This window comes from Phalacrocorax carbo, chromosome 9, assembly GCF_963921805.1.
Source record: "Phalacrocorax carbo chromosome 9, bPhaCar2.1, whole genome shotgun sequence".
In the NCBI taxonomy this organism is placed as follows: Eukaryota; Metazoa; Chordata; class Aves; order Suliformes; family Phalacrocoracidae; genus Phalacrocorax; species Phalacrocorax carbo.
The window spans coordinates 25,232,166-25,253,262 of NC_087521.1; the positions used below are offsets into that span (position 1 = coordinate 25,232,166).

The 21,097-nt window shown below is 37.3% G+C and overlaps 1 protein-coding gene across 4 annotated transcripts in view; it reads left to right on the top strand.

Annotated features, from left to right (window-relative positions):
* The window catches only part of WDR25 (WD repeat domain 25), a 70,645-nt gene that overhangs the window by 98 nt on the left and 49,450 nt on the right, over window positions 1-21,097 (top strand). The window contains exons 2-3 of one of the 4 annotated variants that reach the window (XM_064460768.1): window positions 246-352; window positions 2,399-3,171. In XM_064460768.1, the coding sequence (XP_064316838.1) occupies window positions 2,458-3,171 (714 nt within the window). In that variant the 5' untranslated portion in view covers window positions 246-352; window positions 2,399-2,457. The other 3 variants (XM_064460766.1, XM_064460769.1, XM_064460767.1) reach the window with 3 other exon arrangements.

The following is a 21,097-nucleotide window of genomic DNA, read 5'->3' on the forward strand; positions in this document are numbered from 1 at the left end:
CTGCTGCCGAGGGGTGGGGTGTGTGTCTGCTCGGGGATGGGGCCCGTAACGGCGGCGGCCCCCTCAAGTGGTCTCGGTGCCCGGGAAGTGGAGGGAGAGCGCGCGTATGTGGGGAGCAGCAGCGGCTCCGGCGCCGGGGGCAGGGAAGTCCCTCAGCTTCGATATCACGCCTTTGCTGACGCTTACGGTTACTTAGCGAGGGTGTGGGGTTCTGCGCGTCCAACTTGCCGCCCGTTGGTTTAAAGGGTACAGTTATCCGTCGTGAGAAGGCGAAAGAAAGACAAAAGTTCTGTCCGTCTCCCTGTTGGCTCAGTGCGGTGTAAATCATATTCGATATAAGTTCGCAGTCAAGGTACGGTATGTGCCCAGCAAAGCACGTTGTGGTCTTTTCCTCTCTGCATTTTTCCTTAGTTGGGGCAGCATTAGAAGCTTTGCGGTGGTGCCTCTTTAAAAAGAGAGGTAGAACGGGAAGTATTAAGGTGACAGAGGTGCTTTGTTTTTACAAAATTACTAAGGTTTATGGGTGACGCGTGTGACAGGATCGATTTACGCCGATCAAATGTCATGGGGTAGTTTCTTTCCAATATCCCATAGGAAACTTTCTTAACCTGGTGTGTGCAAGGCACCATCTTGCACTTACCTCTGAATCTCAGTTTCATTTTTTTGTGTTAAAAGAAAGTAAAGTAACTTTGAAAGTCTAACCCAATCCATTTGTGTAGCTTCGTTTATAACTTTCAGCCAGAAGCCAACTTCTTACTGTATTTGTTCTTTGAACGTGATGCATTTTGGCTGGGGCCTTTCAGCACTGCAGCACAAATAGTAACCACTTGTTGCAATTATTGATATGCAGTCCTTTAAAGTTACTATTTATTTGATAAGGGGTTTCAGTTTACTGCTACAAACCTCAGTTTACTGTTTTTGAATTGATATGTTAGTGAAGTTTTCCTGAAACACTGCTTCATTTTTTTGCCTTGACATTGTTTAAGTGAAATGCTGTTTTAAAAAATTAAGCTGTATTATTAAAAAAACCACTTTTTCCCTTTCTCTTAGTTGCTGTCACAAACTTCAGATAAAGACAAAATGTCCTCTAGAGGGAGATCTTGATGCTTCTATGTGCAAAAATGCTAGTCACCTTGTTCCAGTTAAACATCATGATCACTAATCTTGGAAAGGATCTGTGATGATGAATGTGCATGTCTCAATAGGAACCTGTTGTCTTGGAAATTTCATTACAGAAGACAGACTGTAGCCTGTAATGTAATGCTTCTATAGGTTAAAAGAAACATACTTGTTTTAATTCAAATAGATCTAATTCTGAAGTTAGATGAGTAGTCTTTACAAGTTCTGGTGTAGTACTCCTGCGGTAGTATTTGTAGGACACACATTTGTAGCATCAGTTCTGCAAATGCTTATGTAGGCTCTGACATTCATACAGCATTGCCATTTTAATCAAGATGCTTTTGAGGGCAACTTCTTCACTGACATAAACCAAGAATTTCAGCTGCTGCTCTGAAAGTGTTGTGGGTTAAATCACTTTAGCATGGTGAGTGCCAATAGCTGTGCAAGGAAACAAAGCAGAAATAAAATGTCCCATTTAATCAATGTTAGGAATTGAAGGACAGGAGTACTTTTTGACTGTAAACAGTAGAGGTTGAAGGTTTATTTTTGCAGACACATCAATTGTTTGAATGTTGTTAACCCTATACTCCACATGCTCTGTCCAAATTTTTGGAAGAAGCTTGGTGGTATTATTGTGGTGGTGAGTTATTCAATGTGTTACACAGGCAGTCTCAGCATGAGATTTCTTTCTCACGGGCACTTTGAAAAGGTTGTGTGGAACTTCCTCTGTGGGTGTAGTTGGAAAATTTCTTCATACTGCAAGACTGCTGAACGGGTCAAAAATGGGGCAAAACTTTTTCAGTTGCCAGTTGAGCCCTTTCATACTTCTTTCAAGTCATGTGTACTGTTAATAGGTATTTTAGACTAGCTCTGAGGTAGTTGTAATATTTGTATTCTTATAAATGTACTTACCAAACCACTGTGTAATTAATTACCCTCTCTTGCGTGTGTGTGGGGAAGCGCTACTGCAAGTAAGGTTAAAATGATTTGTAGTACTAATGTCACAAGTTTGTTTTCCTTTTCATGCTCATTTTCATTGTTTTGCGGTATGCAAATGTATCTCTGCAATGCATTAAAAATGTATGCATAGTGCTTAGAGGGAAATGGTGTTGCATAATTGAATGTACAGCTGTGTCATAATAGAGGAATAAAATCCATTGATAAACAGGAATAAAAGTTATGGTGTTTTTTTGGAGAAAATCATATTTATATCCATAAATTACTCAGATTGTAGATTCTGTAATGAAATGTACTCTGAATAATCAATTCTTTGTTGTAGATCATCATCTTGGAGGATTCCAGCACTGAGATTTCTGGAGTCTGCTGTGTCTAGTCGTAATGAGTTCGTCACTAGTTGCTTATGATGATTCAGACTCTGAGGCAGAAACTGAAAAGGCTGAAGCCCCCAATACCTCTGGCAGACAAACAAGCCTTCCAACTTCTTCTGAACATGATCCACAGTACTTTGCACCTGGTAGTTTGGGTACAAAATCTACATATGAAATGCAGCCTACTGAGAACACTGACAGTTCTGGCACAAGCACAGTTTGTGAAGATCCCCCTGAGCATTATGCACAGAATAATAACATTGATTTAACATCTTATTGTAGGAGAGCATACTCTGGCCGTACTGCATTATGTATGTCATACAAAAACTCCGAACAGACATCAAGCTTTTCAACAAACTCTGGAAATGGTGTTTCCCAGAAAAGAATACATAAAGACAGTACTACTGCCACAAAAGGAATTAGACCATATATCCCTAAAAGATTGCGTCAAGAAAATTCCAGTATGCCTGAAAAAAAAGAATCTGATCAGAGAGAGAGCTCAGATTGTGATGTTAAGCTAGGCATCTCAGGAGAGCAGACTTTGAGAAAGATCTCTGAATTAATTAAACCATATTTGGGATCCAAATATAAATTAACTGAAGTCCCCAAAAGCTTAATATTTTACATGTCTAAACACAGTGGCCCTGTAAATGAAATCCAGTGGTGTCCTGTACGAGAACAAAGTCACATGCTGCTCTCAGCTTCCATGGATAAAACAATCAAGGTAATGTAAAACAAGATGCTTTGTGGACCAATCAGCAAAATTAAAAATACTGTATTGAATAATGATCTTCTGGGAGTAACATCCATGCTTGTGTGTATTTGGCATTCGAGGAGATGCTTTGCACTGTAAGACCCTATTATGAACTTGCAGCCTAATCCTTCACTGTACCTACAGTCAGTTCTATTACTTTTCAATGTGGTGGTGTTTGTTGGTTTTTTTTATTAGACATATCGGTGTTTTTAAACTTAACTTAAAAAGTTAGATTTCTACTAGGTCATTTCTTGTAATCTGTATTAATGTTAGGTTTTCATTATTTCCTACTTCAATGTCACAATGGCCATAAGCACTACGGTCTGGATACAGATTCTGCCTTAAGTCATCAAAAAACTAACTGCCAGCACTGTAATAATATTTTGAGGAGCTTTACCTTTCTGACAGGCCTGAGTGACTACTGCTGGAGGAGGTATGTCAGATCAGACAGATTTTTTTCATCCAAACTAGTGTGGCAGGTCTTGCATCCCAGAAAGGTGTGCCGTCATGATCTAAGGAATCTTCCCACTTTGTTTCAAGGGCTAATTGCTCAATACTTCAAGTGTATCTTCCTTCTAGCTTTAGTGAATTTGGCTTCAGTTCTTTGTTAATTTAGTCAGTCCAATGAGTCGTATTTTAACAATGGGTAATGACAATATTTTATGTGTATGCTTTCCCAGATATAGGGCTAGTGCCACATCTGGGTTCAAATGATAGTCTTCTGAAGTGGGTTTACACAGGAACATAGTTTTGATAAGAGCACACTGAAAATGTCCTTTCTGGTGGAAGGCATGCTTTATTGTATCTAACATGTATTTCACATAGCAGGCACAATTTTAAAACTTGATTCTAAAATGTAGGCCTTCAAGTACATCTTACTAAGTAACAAGCCATTGTATCAGCATACTTCTAAAACCAAAGGAGAGGAGGGAACTTTAAAACTGAATTTGAATTGTGATTTCATGTAGGAAAAAATATTCTTAAAATCTTATGAAAACGGAGGGTTTTTTATTTTTACTCTTTTGCTGTTTAATTTGTAATGTAGAATTGGGTTTCATTTAGATTGGATTTTGTATTATTTTTCTTATCTTAGAATTTTTTTTTTCTTTCCTCTTTCCCCAGTTTTGCCATGGGGCCTCATGAAGTATGTGCTAGCTTTGCATCTTAGAAGCAGTGATGTTCTTGAATCTTGGACAGAGATCTTGATTTCTTTCTCCTAATGTCTATTAAAGCAGTGGTACTCACGGAAGAGAAAACCCTAGATCTATAGCATGAATAAAATTTACTTGTCTCAATTGCTTATCCTTTATTCTCTTAAGTTATAACAACTTCACTGGTTCTGCAGTCAGAATAACTATCACACCATCAAAGTCTTAATACTTTGAACTGTGGGTAATTCCTCCTTCACCTTCTGTCCCAAGTTTTTTTTACATCTTTATCTTAAAGTTTAGATGGAGGAAAAACATACCTTTGTTTTCTTTGCAAGTGTTCTTTAATATATGGAATAACGTAATTCTTGGCTGCTACTTGAAGAACAGACTTAGCAGGAAAAGACTAGGATAAGAAAAAAGTGCTGATGGGTGTTTTTGGTAAGCAGCAATTTAAATTTGGATTGTACAGAACAATATGCACCTCTGACTTCAATGTGTCTGAATTTGACTTTTTGTCTTAAACTTCCACACCACATGCTTAATGTTTGTTTACTATTCCAGAGCCTTATTTTACGGATGAGTGAAATTATGGATGTGTTAAATTTGGTAAAACAATCTGAAATCAAAGTTGTTATTGCAATGTAAAATTATTTTTTAAAATTGGAAATAATAGTCTGTCTGTTTTGTCTTCTAAGCAGAAAAAAAGATTATTCTTCTAAAGTAGTGTTACCACCCCTGACTGGAAGTAGTCTTTAATAGTAAAGCTGGTTTTTGAAGAAAGCTAATTGCTTTAGGTGCCCCAAACCATGGGAATTCAATGTAAATAGAATATGTTAATGTTGGCAACACTTCAGAGCATGTGAGTCTAAGGCAGTAATAAAGTAATAATGTAACCGTTACAAAGTATATTAAAACACACTTCTGTGTTTTGGAAGGTAGTCTGTAGAGAATACCTATGAATGCTTCTTACTGTTATTTCTTAATGAAATTGAAGCCTGTAATGTTTACGAGCAGTAGCATCTTGAGTTCGCGCCTTTACACAAGTACCTTTCAGGCCAGTAGAGGGCACAGTTAGATTAAGGATTGATTTGATGTTATGAAACTAAATTCACTAACTTTCTAGGGTCACAAGCCAGCCCATGAATTCCTAATGACTGTGACAGCAGTAGTTTATATTCTGGGGATTTTTTGGCTGTCTACCATTGCCTGAAATTCTCTGTTTTCTGGTGTAAGCATAAAACAGCTGATTGAAAATGCAGATGGAGATGTACTTTTTTTTTTTTTTTTCCAGATCCTGTATCTTCCTACAGCTTGCCTTTTATTTTTGTTGCTTTGCTCCAAGAACACCTGCTTGGAATTGCTGGTTTTAAATCCAGGCAGTGGAAGCATGTTCTCTTTCCCTTTAATGGGAATATGCAGACACTCAGGATGTTTGCACTATTTACTTTGAACATCTGATTTGGATAAAACTCAAAGCACTGTTAGAGCCTAAAATCCTTGTGTAATCAGACAGAGTAGGCAATCTAGAGCTTCCAAACTCTGTACTTTCAGTTAGTCATGTGAATAACTGAATATTTTTATGTGTAAATATCTTGGATTCACTCCTTACATTCAGCCTATGCGTTAAGACATTTATCTTTTGAGGAGTCCAATATTAGTGGAGATTTCTCAGAACTGAGAGTTCTGTCTAAGCAGATCTGGCTGACTGTGGTAGTTTAAGTTGTGCTTAAATCAAAAGATTTATAGGCATATGTAATTTTTGTAGTATTTAGGCAAACAGCTTTGCATCTTTTTATCTGTTCTTATATGATTAAATATTTTCCTCTTAGATTTTTCATTACAAACTAAGAATTTCTATTTCTAGGAAAGGATTTTCTTTTTCTTCCTTCTCCGTGCCAAAACCCCCCTTCGTTTAGTTAATTTAGTGATCTTAATTTCTTTATTCCCATGTAAATTGCTATGACTAAATTGTCCATATCACACACAGATATATCTAAGATACATATCTAGAGCTGATTATGTGGTTTCTTACTTTTTAAGTGTGCTTATGTGTCTTGTCTAAATTGGGAAAAGAACAGTCTTCCTTTTATGTTCTCCCAGATTAGCCAACAAGCACTTTACCATCTTCTTTATGAATCAGTCTAAGTTATGTAAAAATGTTTGCAAAAAATGAGTTGATGTTTTCAGTCTGTGTTGATTGAAGAACAGCCTAGTGTCAGGAAAGGTCACCTGAAGCAGTTTGTATAAATATCTTGCATATTTAGGAAGGAATGCACTGTTTCAGAGGATTTAATAACTTTCATTAAAAGTGTTCGCTCTTATTTTTTTGTGCATGGCTGCCTTTTAAAAAACCAAACAGTTATCAAATGATACAGTTGAAAAAAATCAGTTATCCGCTGAGGGGTGTAGTTCTCTAGATTAACACTTCTACCAGCAGATGGGGCTCTTCAGCATCTTAGAAAAGGTAACTAAACTGCCTCTAAAGGCTGGAAGACTTCTATGTTGGCCTCTACGTTGTGCATTGAAAGACCAAACCCGAGAGTTTATGCTTGTGTTGCAAAGCGTATAGGAAAACATCACAGAGACCCGAAAGTAAGATAGAACCTTGTATGGGAAGTGATACGTATTGCAGATTAATTACCCACAGGTCTTAAAATCTGGAGCATTAATAGAATAAGATTTCATGCTAAATCTTAAATTTGTAAGAAATGAGGGCGGGGGTGGTGAAAGCTTAGGTTTAGGCTTTGGCAGGTCTTTTACCCTCTATTTTCTTAGGATTTTGAGCTTCCCCTTTGGAAGGAGAAGCTGTTAGTACTTCTAGCCCAGGTAGCCAGAGAAAGGGGCAGGAAACCTGATTCAGGTTAGGGAAGGAACTGTTGGGACCTCTTACTGTGGCAGGCTTCTTTTTCACTATTACATTCGAACTGTATTATCAGTGGCTTATGTTTCTAGTTTAAGTCTGTATTTTAAGGATTGTGAAACACTGATTGTCTGAACTAATTAAAGTTGTTTACTGTGGATAACACTTCTCTATTTTCTGTTTGAATAGCTGCTGTAAATTAAATTTAGGTCATTTTTGGTTTTGCCTACCTAAACATTGAAACAGTGTTTGTGACTTCAATATCTCATCTAGTATTTTTTGCATAAATTTTGAGAATCAGCACCGTTATTAAAGGTGCCTAGTTTCCATAGTGCGGATATTCAACACTTTCTGAACTTCAGACATTGTTTAGGTATTTTTGGTTTAGAACCCCAAATATAGAATCCAAAATCACAGGTTACTGTTGAATACAGCTGTTTACTTTAGGTAGCAGGGTAGATAAAATGTTGTCTCTTGAAAGACTTGTTTACCAGTTGCAGAAACACTATATGGCATTCACATTGCTGGTGTCTTTTATTTTGGAAGACCTTGTAATTGCAGAGCCAGGGAACCATTTTTGCTAGGTACTTACACTGGACTTAGCTTCTTAACAATTGTTCATAACTTCAAGTTTCCCATGCCATTATTCTGCATTTCCTATTTTGTCTTAAAACTAATTCAAGGTAACGTCTTTATATAAGCATCTGTAAACTTTTAATTCTGTGTCCTGCTTTTCTCTTTAGAGCATCATAGCAGATATTTTATTTGCTGCAAAACATTTCTTCATTTTCAGCACTTTCACCCTCTGTTGATGAACAGGATCAAGGAAAGAAAGTACTGTGATTCTTTGGTATGCAACGTGTATATAAATAGCACTTTGATGGGATGACTTTTATTGTAGTGCATTGTTGGAAGCTTTTTCTTATGCATTTTGTTCCCTACTTGCCTGGTTGAACATATCTCCATTTAGTCACAGCTGAATCTATGCAAGGAAAGTAAAAGTTTTTAAAATTAGTTTAATAATGTCAGCCTGTTGAACAGAGGTGTTGCCTACTTCTCATGATTAAGAACACAAGAACAGCTGTGCTCGTTCAGACCAAGGCTCTGTCTAGCCCACTGGTCAGTCTCTAGTAGAGTCCATAAGTAGCTGCTTAGAGAAAAAGAACAAGTCAAAGGCTTATGGTGCCTTTAAGTCCTCTTCAGGTCTCTCCTTTTTTTCAAGTCAGGGGAATTCTGAGCTCCAAAGTAGTTAATCTTCTTAACTTGCTACCTCAAGAGATCTCTCCTACGAGACTCTCTTGTGATCATTACCTCTAGAGTGGTATATTATTCATATTGGTCAAATGTAATGTATGGATTTTGCCTCCTGGAGTATATCAAGCACTATACAAGAAATACCATTTTTATTCCTATTTTCAAAACCTTTTATTCTTTCATGGCTGTGTGATCATTAGAAGAAAAATAGCATAGTAGTGTATTCCAGGAATTTGTTATTCTTGATTCTGTTGGATTGGACTGAAAGTGATGGAACATGATAGCCTCCATTCATCCCTATAATGTGTGTAGCACTGATGGTAGCAACACAGATTTCCTAGATACTGCTGTTAAACTGCCTCAGAGTAACAAACTCTAATGGTTCAGTTTTCAACAATTCTGCACACAGTTCATCAGAAAACAGCAGTGTTTCTTGTTGTTCTCTCACATGCGTGTCTGTTTATGATGGAAAGAAATTAAGCTGCCAGCATATTTCCTATAAACTCATGCCTAACTGTCGGATGGCTATAGGCTAGATTCAAACTGTTCACTGAGCAGTGCTAGGTATCGTGCTGCCAGTACCCCAAATATTGCAATTCTTAGATTAATTTTTAAAATCTAATTGTGGCAATGCTCCTTTAACTGTAGCTGATGCATAAGATGAGAATTTGGGGAGTCATCCTATTTAACACGTATATTCCACTTTAATTGAAATACTTTTGAAAAGTTGTCTCTGATGTCAGTATGCTTTTAATATTCAATTTTAAACATAACAAGGAGTTATCCCCATTATCTTGGAAGTGGCAAGAAAACATTCGTATTCTGGAGATTGTGTGCTGCTTATCTGCACATGTGAAAAAAGCATAGCTGTTTCCTTGTTGAAGAGGCTACTAAATAGGCTGTTGTGAAATACTGAAGCTGACTTTTCTTTATGATGCCTTGTTCTGACCTTCTTCCCTTGTCTATTAAGAACTATGTGTATTTTTTCCCAAGCCTGCTGATATTTAAGATGGAAGTACACTTATTATTTGATAGATATATGCATAGTAATACCAGTTTCCTGAGTGCTGGAAGGGCTTCTTTCTATACCTTGATCATTTTCTAACAAAGTTATTTCATATACTTCAATGAGAAGAATTCTCCATAATGCTTATTTTGTAAGAAAAAGAGCATCATGCAGGAAGGAATGTGCTTGACCATCAATGAAAGCTTCTGATTGTCCTTATGCCTAGATGATAATACAGGTCAGGATGTGATAGGTAGCTTTCACACAATTGTTCTGCGAAAGCCCTTAGCACAGGTCAGCAAAGAACAGTTCATGAAGGTGGTGGATTTTGGTCTCTTCATCCCAAAGGTATGTGTGGGTAAGAGTTGTTCCACGTTTAGGATGTTAATACCTAGATACGTTTAGAGATCACTGTTACATAGGGATTTTTTTTTTTAATTATTTTCTTGTTTCCAGCAATGCTGTTGTCAAGGAAACAGAAATCCTTGCAGTGCCTTTGTTCACTTTCTCAGAATCCACAGCTGGAGATGACTTGTATAATTTTTATTATGTTCTTGGTAGTTGACACACTCTTGTGCCTCAAAGGATTTTTTCAAAGGAGTATGTTTCTTTGAGTATAAATAGCACCATCCTGCTCTCTGTGCTGTTTGATAGGCCATTGTTTTCTTTCCTTCTTCACTAACAACCTAAATTCAGTGCTAGTTTGCATTAGAATTTATGTTAACACTTGTGTGAAAACTGACATTTAAAAAAAGGGAGGCAAAAATGCAGTGAACCTCTCAGCTTCTGGGTTAGGTTTTCAGTTCTGTAAGGGCATTAGTTTTTTTTTACACTTGGAAATGTGTCCTGAATTAGGATCTCCTTCAAGAATACTAGAGTAGTACCCCAAGTAGTTTTGCAAAGCATTTTTGACTGCTTTATGGCCATGATAGAGGATGTAGCTATGGGGTAGAAGAGCAGGAGAAGATGGGTATTCCATGGCATAGTTAACATGCTTGTGTTTCCCCCCAAAACCAGTAGTTGTTAAAAGAAAAATTCAGAAAATAAAGTTCTTCCAAGGGCTGTAGATCCTCTCAAATTTCTCTCTCCTTTGGAGTTCTGCTGTCTCTTTCCCTTTTATTCAGCTGCTTAGCTTGATTAAGTCTTGAGAGAAAAACACTGACACCTCTGTGAAATTTGGTTCAGATTGACCAGTAGGTGCAAAGTGACCACAGGTGAGATGCACAGGGGACATGGCTGTTGTGACAGTGTTACTTCACAAACCTTTCTGCAGAAATCCAAAAGGATGAAGAATGACTTTTGGATATCCTTAACAATGACATGGAAGAACAGATTCTGTTTCTTCATGTTACCTAAACAGAGTTGGTTATCTGGGACATTACTTACAAAAAATATCAAGAATATTAGGTGTTTAGCTGACTCTTTTCTTAGAAACCCCTCTGTCCTGAATGGCTGAGAGCTGCTCTTCCTTTCTACTGAGAACTCTTCCAGCTGTTTACAAAGTGTCTCTGAAGTAGCCTGCAGCAGAGAAATAAGCAACCTTGTTCTCCCCGCAGCATAGCCAGCCTACTAGGGAAGAAAAAGTCAGGGCTAGAGTTGTCAGTGAAGTAGTCTCTAATGAATCTTAACTGATAATGTAATAAATTAAGCCCTTCTATTGTGTGTAGGATCTCTGTGGGTAGCTGCTGTGAGGGCTAGAATGTCACCTGAGGTGGGATAAATGTAGGGTGGTGTTACCCCCTTCTGGATGCTTCAGTGAGATTGCTGGTGAAAAAGTCAAGATTTTGGTGCTTGGGAAAAACTGAACTAGAGTAGTTTTAACTCCTTACATGCCTGTAATACATTATGGGAGCACCTTAATTTTTTTAACCGTTGAAATTCTGAATATTTTTGCTGTTTAAAAATATAAATAGCACCAGTCTAACTGCTTCTTTTCTAGAAGTCTAACTTCAAAGCTACAAGGCATCTTATGACTTCAATTCCATACCTCTCTTGGTCTGTCGATGTTGTCAAGGAAATGAAATTTTGAGAAGCTTTGCTCTACTTTTTCAGGTTCTATAGAGAGATTACTTATGTAGGATTTATCCAACAACAGGAGTAGAAACAATTTGCTTGGGGTTTATGTTCTTTTCAGTATGTTCATGTCCTTGCCTTTTTTTAAAGCAGATTTTATTTTTAGCGTGTGTGAAATAGCTGCATCTTTAAGGTCATAATATTGGTGAATGTACCAAAGATTGCTGACACTTGATCTTTAGATGACACCTGACAGAAAGAACTTTAATGACATTTTACTATATATTTATGCTATAAAGGCAATTGTTAGTTGTAGATTCCCTTTAAATTAAAGGGGAAAGAAACATTAAAAAAAACTTCTCTAACTTATTTAGAGAAGTTGCTTCACTACTATAGAACTAATGACTTACTGTCCTTTATCATACATATCATGTTTCACTGCAGTAATCCCCCCTCTTAGATGAAAACGCATTTTGTGGCTAGTCTGGAACAGCATTTGATTTGTCTTTCCAATATGTGTGTGCTGGCTGGCTGGTTAGGATATTATGACTGAGCTTTACCTTCAGCGTGCTTGTGGGGGCTCTTTATTGATTGATTGAAAGAAAACTGATTTTCTTCTAGGACACATCCAAAAATGTTGTTATATAAACTTCTGCCTTTCTTAAATGTTTCAGTAGGTTAATGGATTAACGATATTTGGAATGACAGATAGCAAAGACTGCCTGTGTTTGTATGTTAGGCATGTGCCAACTGCGTAACACCTTATTTTCTGAAGTCAGATTTTGGAATTCATCTTGTTCTCTAATCTTGACTTTTTCCAGATTATGATTTCCTTGTTAAAAGAATTCTTCTCATTCTGAACATTGTGACTAGTGGCTGGAATTGTATATTATTATATGAGGCAGGGACACAACTGGTTCTCTGCGGAAAGGATAGCTGTTAGGGGTGACACAGTCGTCATAAACATGTTAAATCTTGCAGATATGTTAAAGCTAGCACTCTGTTAACAATGCAAAAGAAATTAAAATTATTAAGTAGTTCAATCTTACTCTGCTAGTATTGAAATAGTACTAGTTATGAATGCCCTCGTTGCCAGCAAAACACATAGCTGCTTGACATAATTGTTTTCATAATTAAATACCTAGTTCTGCTCCTGTTTAAGACTATGTTATGTCACTGACATCAGTGGGTTTGGGACTGCATCTATATTTTCCATAGCCTAGGATTTTTCATCTTTTGGGTTTTTTGCAGTTATGAACATTCTCAATAGCCTTGGGAACTAAAAACAATCTATTTTTAGTTGAGAGTGAAGAGTTGTAAAGAAAATGTTATTTGCCCAGTCTCACTGATAAATGAATGCAAGATTCATTAAAGTTCAGGTTTTCAGATAGCTGTTCTAAATCATTAACTGTATACTGCCCCTCACAGTTAGGTATTACTTCAAATCAGTGTGGGTAATAAGGCTGCAATAACTACTTAAAATAAGAAAGCCACCTGGTTAATGTTGGGGATGGGACAGAATTTGCCTGTAAATTTGGGTTAGGTTATTTCTTACAGATAGAAATTTGTCCTTAAGTACAACTGTTTACCATTCTTAGAACTGTTGTTGCCACGTGTTACTCTGCGGAATTGCCCAAGTGCTGCCAGTTGTGCACCTGCTTATGGTGCATGTGCTGCGTTGTGCTGCAGAAGAGCCACCAGTCATCTGACGGTTGGGTTGTCAGAGCTTGTCCATAGCTGTTGTCGCTGCTGTGTCAAATTCTCCCAGTGGATAATGTGCAATAATGAGGCACTTAAATTGCTCCTTTTAATTTGCTGTGTTTGTGCTTATTTATTTTATTGCCTGTGTGAATAGAGATGTTTATCTGGTTTTTTTTTTATATGCACATATATCAATATAATGCTGTAAAGCATGAGTGGCCTTAGCTGATTCACAATTTTAATATAAAAAGGTATGATAATATTGAGGTACAGTTCCAATAGATATGTTTTGAATACTGATAGCCACTGTTTAACTGAAGGTTAAGGGGGAAAAAAAAAACCAACCCTAACTTAAAAAAGAGTTGGTCAGTGTTGGATTTCTTCCTCCTGTCTTAGGTCAACAGCAAATAGGTACAGTGTTTCAGAAGCTGGGGCGTACAGTTGCTAAGACTCTACTTAAGCTCTGAATAGAGCAGTGCTTTTTACTAGTGGATGTTCAAAATCTGTGGGATGCAAGTATCTCTGGGATACGTTTTTGTGAACGTATCTATCCTTAGATACCTGTAGGAGTGGAGGACACCTACCACAATTTGCCTCCGAAGTGCTAGAAGTCTGAAATTGAGGTGTTTAACACTTACAAGGAATCCCCACTTTTAATATTGCATAAATATATGTGACTTGGGGAAGTGATTGATGCTAATGAATATGATACATAGAGGTGAAGGGAAAAACAGATTATTTAATAAATGGCTACAGTAATTTAGCTAATTATGTCCTGGGGAGTTGTAATACATTTGAAGTTCTCCTTTTCCTGCTCTTAAGATATTGCTTTAGTGTGTTTTTTTGGCACAAATACTAATTACTAGTAACCACTACTGTGACTGTACTTTTAGATGTTCTAAACATGTTTATATCATTCTTTACACACTACTATTACACCATGAAGTTGATGAGAAACTGCCAAATTTATGCCTTGTTATTCTTCTTCCATATAGGTTCAGCAGTAGAAAATTTAGTGTTTCAAAGGTAATTCTTGACAGCTACCTGTCACTATTTATTGGTTTCTCTTAATTACTTAAATATGTGCATCAGACTTTGCTTTAACCATGTCCCAAATATGTGTAGTACTGTGTAGGAAGTAGATAACTTATCTGAAGTAAAGTTTTGTGTATGCTTTTTCTGAAGGCAAAATTTTAATATATGTAATATACAACTGGAGTGGGGATTTAAGTATCTCTGCCATACTTGGCTTCGCCTTCTGCTAAAATAATTCTGATTTTTTTCATATTGTACAACAAACCGTAGCTTAAATCACTAACTGATTTATAAGTATATTGTACCATGTTTTATTTCTTCATTTCTCAGGAACTTACCATTTGAGGTACATCCACGGGGTTAGCCATATTACAGTGATTAGTCACAAAACACTTAAAGGTTAACTGCAAAATAGGTGGGAATTCTTCCCTTTATTTTGGCGTGTGTGGGAAGTTACTTCTCTTGCTCTCTCTGCCCAGCATGAATGTACAATTGCTATTTTGTAGGTACAAAAACCCCCCCTAGTCACGCTCATAACTTCTAGCTGACTGAAAATGTGATCTGTATGAGCATCTTCCTTATAGTTTATGGTTTGTGGAGAATTTGTGATTAGCTCTAGGCGTGACTATCCCAGAATCTTTCTGCACAGTAAAGAACACAATACATTAAAAGATGGCAATTGATGGCAGAAACACTTTGCTGTAGAGAAGGGTAGAGTCTCTGCTAACAGATTATTTTCATTATCCTTTACTGGATATATGTACTTATTTACAAATTGCCTTTTTTGTGAACTTTGCTTCTAATGTAAAGGTTGCCTGTCTTCAGAGTAAAAATAATGTTTCTTAATAGGTGGTTCTTCCCTCCCTCCCCTCCCCCCCTTCCCTTGACAGCTTGCCATATTTGGCATTTGGTAAGCATACCTCTTTTGCAAGTAGTGGGAATTAGCTAAAAAAGATTGATTGGTACAGATGACTGTTTTAGTCATCTGATATTTTATTGGATGAAGTCTCTGATAGTATGAATCTTACTGTTTGGTCTGATTTGCCTCAACTATTCTTGTAACTTGGATATTTTGGCTGAGCATTTCTGATGTTTCATTTGGACTGCCTAATACATAGGGTGTTAAATTCTAGGCTCTTTTAGTACAAATCTCTGCAGTAGTTCAGAGAATACTTAACTTGGATTTTAAAATGGCTTGAGAAAATAGCATGTGTAATCTACACATTGGGTTATGATGTATATGGTCTAATACCATCATACTATCTCTGTAGAGCAGATTAATTCAGTTGAAAAGCATGTCTTAAAATGTTGCTTTCCTCTTAATTTGCTGTAATTTCAGTGATGAGCATCTGAAACATACACATTTATGCCCCTGAAATGTCAAAAGGAATTATCTTGTCATATGTCCGTAGAAATAAAATAGGAGAACAATACTAAAAACATAGTTTTGCTTCCTATTTTTTCCTTCTGTTCCCTGGTTGTATTGTTCTAAAAATCAGTACCCCTTGGAGAGTGCCCAGCTGCTCTGGCAGGGTTAAAATCTGCAGTAGCTTTGAGGACATGTACCATGGCAGTTGGCCTTCAGTTAATGTCTGTTTGGTGACCTGGCTTGCTTTAAGCTACCTATTTATGTTCGGTAATGTTAGTGTAAAGTAACGTCCCACTGCCCGTTTTATTCTGCTGATCACGTTATATGGGAACAGAATTAGTTCCTATGAAACTTTCCAAAAGTGACTGTTACTGAATTTTGACTGTAAGAAAGTGTTTCAACAATATTTTTTGTGTTCTTACACAGAATAGAGAGAGGGACAAGAAAGACCTATATGAAGTTTTGGTCCTCCACTGTATTTCTTTCTTTGAATAAGCCTGAGTAGGTTGTTTTTTTCTGAAACGTGCCTTGAGCACTTGTTGGAGAACTACAGTTGTGATTTTATTGACTAGTTTGGTTGAAGATTGCTTTTATGTGAACTTGTGTCTTTAGTAGGAGTACGGCAACATGGACTTAATTCTCACTGTTGTTCATCTCCAGAGACTTTATCAGCATTTTAAAATTTCTTTCTTAGTTGATTTACAGCTTAAGAAAACAGATATTGGGCAGGGTGGGTAACATGTAGATCTGTTGAAGATGTTCTTCCCAAACCTGGGAGCCTGAGATTTATGTGCTGCTTAGGGTCAGGTACTGTCCTTTCACTGATGAAAAAAGGACCAATGCTTTGTTCGAGGATGACATCCTCCCAAGCAAAGTCCAACTGGCTCCTGTTATAAGCAGGGTACAGACTTGGGGGTTAATGACCTGCACCATGGAATGTCTCGTACCCTTCTCTGTTCTCTGGGCAGTCAGCATTGCCAGTGCTTGCGATGCTCCTTTGAAGCAGACTGCTAAACGTGCACTTACACAGCTAGGCAGCAGCAGGAACTGTCTTTTAGGCAAGGTCAGGAGTTTCTTGGCACTATACACTCTTTCAGAACATTTGATTTTTTTTTAAGAAAGATTTCACTTTTTTTCTCTCCAAATATAATTCCTGACAGAACTTTGATCAGGAGAGACTCCTCAGGTATAGAATAAAACTGCTAGTCAAACTAGGTTGAGGGATGAAGACCAGTAGGACATCCTTATAACATACAATTAATCACTGTTATTTTGACTGATTAAAATCCTCGCATGAAACAATTGGAGAGCAATAGGGTAAACTTAATCTATTGTATCTTAGAATCCTGCCTAAATGTTTCTTCTCCATCTTAGAGCACACTATTCATTAATCTCTTTCCTAGTGGAAAGAAGGTTTATTCTTAAAAAAATAAAGGATAAATTACCAAGGCATGATTGTTTTGACAGCCTGTTCTTGGGGTCAGTTTTTTCCTATTTTCAGAGTTTATTTCTCCAAGAAGTTTTGATCAAAACCAAGAACAATGTTGATGGTCAAATCCTCCTCCTTTCTCTGAAGACAGTAATGGTTATAACTTTTTTCCAATAGAATCATGTCAATGCATTTTCTGATTTTTCACACTTTTACATTATATATTGTATTTCATCCCTGTAACTTCACTGAATTTTTCTTTTTGTAATGAATTTGACTTAACTTTAAACAAGATGGAAGAAAGTATACAACCTAATGTGGATAGTATCCTTAGTATGCACAGCAGTAGTACCCCTGGCTTGATGAAGCATACTTTCAGAGAAGCATCCCTCATGTCAGTCTTGTGATCTTGAGTTCAGTAAAGAAGCTCAGTCATTTTTATTTTTGTTTCCATCTGATGGTGTGAGGAATTTATTTTTAACTGTCTCTTCTGAGAAAACAATCAGAATTAGTGTTTCTTCTCAGCTTTTGCCTGAAGGAGAATTCCTTAACAAAAGCCATGTACTTGCATTTGAACACACATCACTATATTAGCAGGTAAGCAAAGGTATCCAATTTTCCTGAGCAAGAAAATACTTGATTACAGGTCTAATGATAGTTTAAGAGGTATTTTCAGATGCGCTGAAATCAAGGACTTGAAGCAGATGAACTTAATTATCTTTGTGAATATTCACAATCACATTATGTACTTTAAATGTCACATTTGGAAATAGTGCCTCATTGCTAGTTAATTAACAATAATTGCTCAAGGTAGTACTTATGTTTCTGGAATTTCTTACCAACTACGAAAAAAATGTACTTTGCTTCTAAAGGTTTAGCAGTATTAAAAACAGATTTAACTTACTAATTCTTAAAGTGTTACTGTTGCGTAGGCCCTCTGTACTTTTTACCTTGGGCATTGCTGCATGAAGAATCAGTTATTCCATTCCATTTGCTCCACTACGTCTGGGCAGTGTTTTTAACACCTGAACCATGCTGTATATATATATTTTTTCTTTTTTAAAAAAGGCAAGCAGTTGATTTGTGTTTTTAGCAGAATAAGAAGACTTCAAGAAGCAGTAGCAAATTAGACTGGCAGTCTAGATCAATCATGAGGTGTTACAAAGGTGTGTTGACATCTTCAGCTAAAGAAATATGGCTTATAATACCAGAAGGGTTTTTTCAGTCATAGCACCTCTGCTCAGTATGTTTTTTATCTCAGTAAGGATGGCTTTTTTGGCAAAGAGCTTTATGCAACCCAAGACAGCTTACACTGTGACCAAAAAAATCCCTTACAGATCCTAGAAAATCCTCCCTATGTTCCAGTTTCCAGCTTCCTTCTTCCATTCTTCTGACTTTCATGTAGAAACTTAATTGAAATGTCAAAGGATTCCCTTCAAGTTTCTTCTCTTAAAAAATACATCTGTCTTCAATGATAGTCTTCATGTTTGCATATATATATATTAAAATAAAGAGCTTTAACAGGAAACCTCTATTGTCAATTAGTTGTACTTACAGACTGGATATTCTTTTTGCCTGCACGCTCAATTCACCTGTGTGAATGAGCTGTCCATTGAAATCCTGGTAATAATATATAACTTGTAATATTTTTTTCTGTAAAGTACAGTAAATGCTTTACAATGAAGTTTTTAATTTGTGACAGCACTTAAAACATGCTAAACAGATGTTTCAATTCTCAGACATCAATTTAAAGCTAATTCAGAGAACAGCAAGAAAAGCTACTCGAAAATTTAGAAACAGTCATGAGGATTAATTAAACTAATTATCTGTGCTTTGTGCAGAGGGAGTGGAGATAACTGAAGGTACATGAAGGCATAACCAAGAAAATTATGAATCTTGTTTGGAGTGGCAAAAGCTTTTTAGTGTTGGCACCACAGATGAAGAAGCAGCGGAAATAATAACATGGATCTGATTGTGAAAAGGGTCTTCAACATGTCGTGGGAAAATAGTGTTGGAAGTGGTAAGCACTTCATTGGGGAAACTTCCCAATAATTTTCAGTTGTAGAATGACTTGGAGAAACAAGCTTTTCACAATTAACAGGGTTTGATTTTAAGTATTTGGAGAACATCATAGACCCATTCTAACTGAATGGTAATATTCTGAATGTCAAAAAGCTTTCACCCATATATCTGCTATGTCAAATGGGTTGAAGCAAAATAACACTTATTGCTTAATTTTTTCCCCGCCCTTATACATGAAAGACTCTTCGCTTTTCTTTGTAAAGACTGATGAGAAATCTGCTTTTGAGGATCTTGATTCAAAGCCTGGTTTATCAAAACCTTGATATGCAGCTGCTGACATTATGATTGTTTATTTTAAAATCATAAAATCATAGACTGTCCTGAGTTGGAAGGGACCCACAGGATCATTAATTCCAACTCCTGCCCCTGCTTAGGACAACCCCAAAATTCACACCATGAGTCTGAGGGCATTGTCCAAGTGCTTCTTGAATATTGCCAGGCTTGGTGCCGTGATTGCCTCCCTGGGGAGCCTGCTCCAGTGCTTCACCCTCTGGGGGAAGAACCTTTTCCCAATATACAACCTAAACCTTCCCTGGCACATCCTCCTGCCATTCCCTCAGGTCCTGTCATTGGTCACCAGAAAGGAGATCAGCGCCTGCCCCAATTCTTCCCATGTAAGGAAGCTGTAGACCGCAATGAGGTCTCCCCTCAGTCTCCTCTTCTCCAGGCTGAACAAACCAAGTGACTTTAGCTGCTCCTCATATGGCTTCCCCTCTAAACCCTTCACCGACTTAGTGAAGGGTTGGTGGACACTCTCTAGTAGCTTTGTATCCTTAATGTACTGTGGTGCCCAAAACTGCACCCAGCACTCGAGGTGAGGCCGCACCAGCGCAGAGCAGAGCGGGACAATCCCCTCCCTCGAGCGGCTGCGATGCAGGGCTTGATGCACCCCCGGACATGGTTGGCCCTCTTGGCTTATAATTGCTTATTGCCAGGGCAATAAGCACAATTATGAGTTGTAATAATAAACTGATAGTTTTGTTACAAAATTTTCACTTAACACATGTTACAAGTTAGCAGGTATTTCTTAGAAATTGTTCTGGTTTTATATGCTTAAATAGGAATTAAATTCTCCCAAAAAATGTTCAAAACTGGCCACTAATATCCTTAAATTTTGGTAATACGCAGAAGCCTGTAATGCTACTAGAATTTTCAAGTAACCCAAACCCAAAATATTTACATTAACTTTTATTTTTTAAATCATTCGTTCTGTAGTTCTGCAATGATAGTGAAGTAAATGCAATGGAATACTTAGATCAGTGAAGTAATGCTTCCTCTAGGTGTGTCATACAGCAGTGAGAAATGCCGAACCAAATCCTACTTGATGTGAGATTGTATTGCGGTAATGCTAAGGAGTCGAGCACCCTGGGACCTATAATGGAAGTTACTTTGAATTTACGTGCATGTTTCAGTGCTGCACTGCATGGAGCAATTGAGCCAGCCTTGGTGCTAGAAGCTGTAGAGCAGGGTTGGTGTGATGCCCTCATGAGCTAGGTAGTTATTCCTCTGGGCTGAGGTTAGCAGTTGGATGTCTCATGGTACCACTGCACTGATGTGATGGTTGTGTAGGTTGGTGCTATGTGAATGTAGTCAGAGCCAGCCTGTACTGATAAAATAAAATGATTATGCATTATTGCTTGCTAAAATGAAATGTGTTCATCAGGCTTTAGGAAAAAAGCCTGTGTGGGAGGGACAGTGGTGTGTAATCTTAAAAATATTTAGATATTACATTTGCTTATACAGTTATAACTAACTTAATTGGGTCCTGTGTAAATGCCAGGCAATGATTGGAAGCATGAGTGTGTTCATATCTGCTCCTTGATAAGTCTGTATTGCCATTGCTTCATGGTTTCATGTCAATGTCCAAATAGGAGAACCAGGTTAAAAACTAGCTTTCTACATTTTTAGTATGGAGTACATTATTTTCATTTCCGGCTTCAAAGGTATGCTCTTGTACCACCTGCAAAATGAAAGTTAGTAATACTGTCATCTTAAT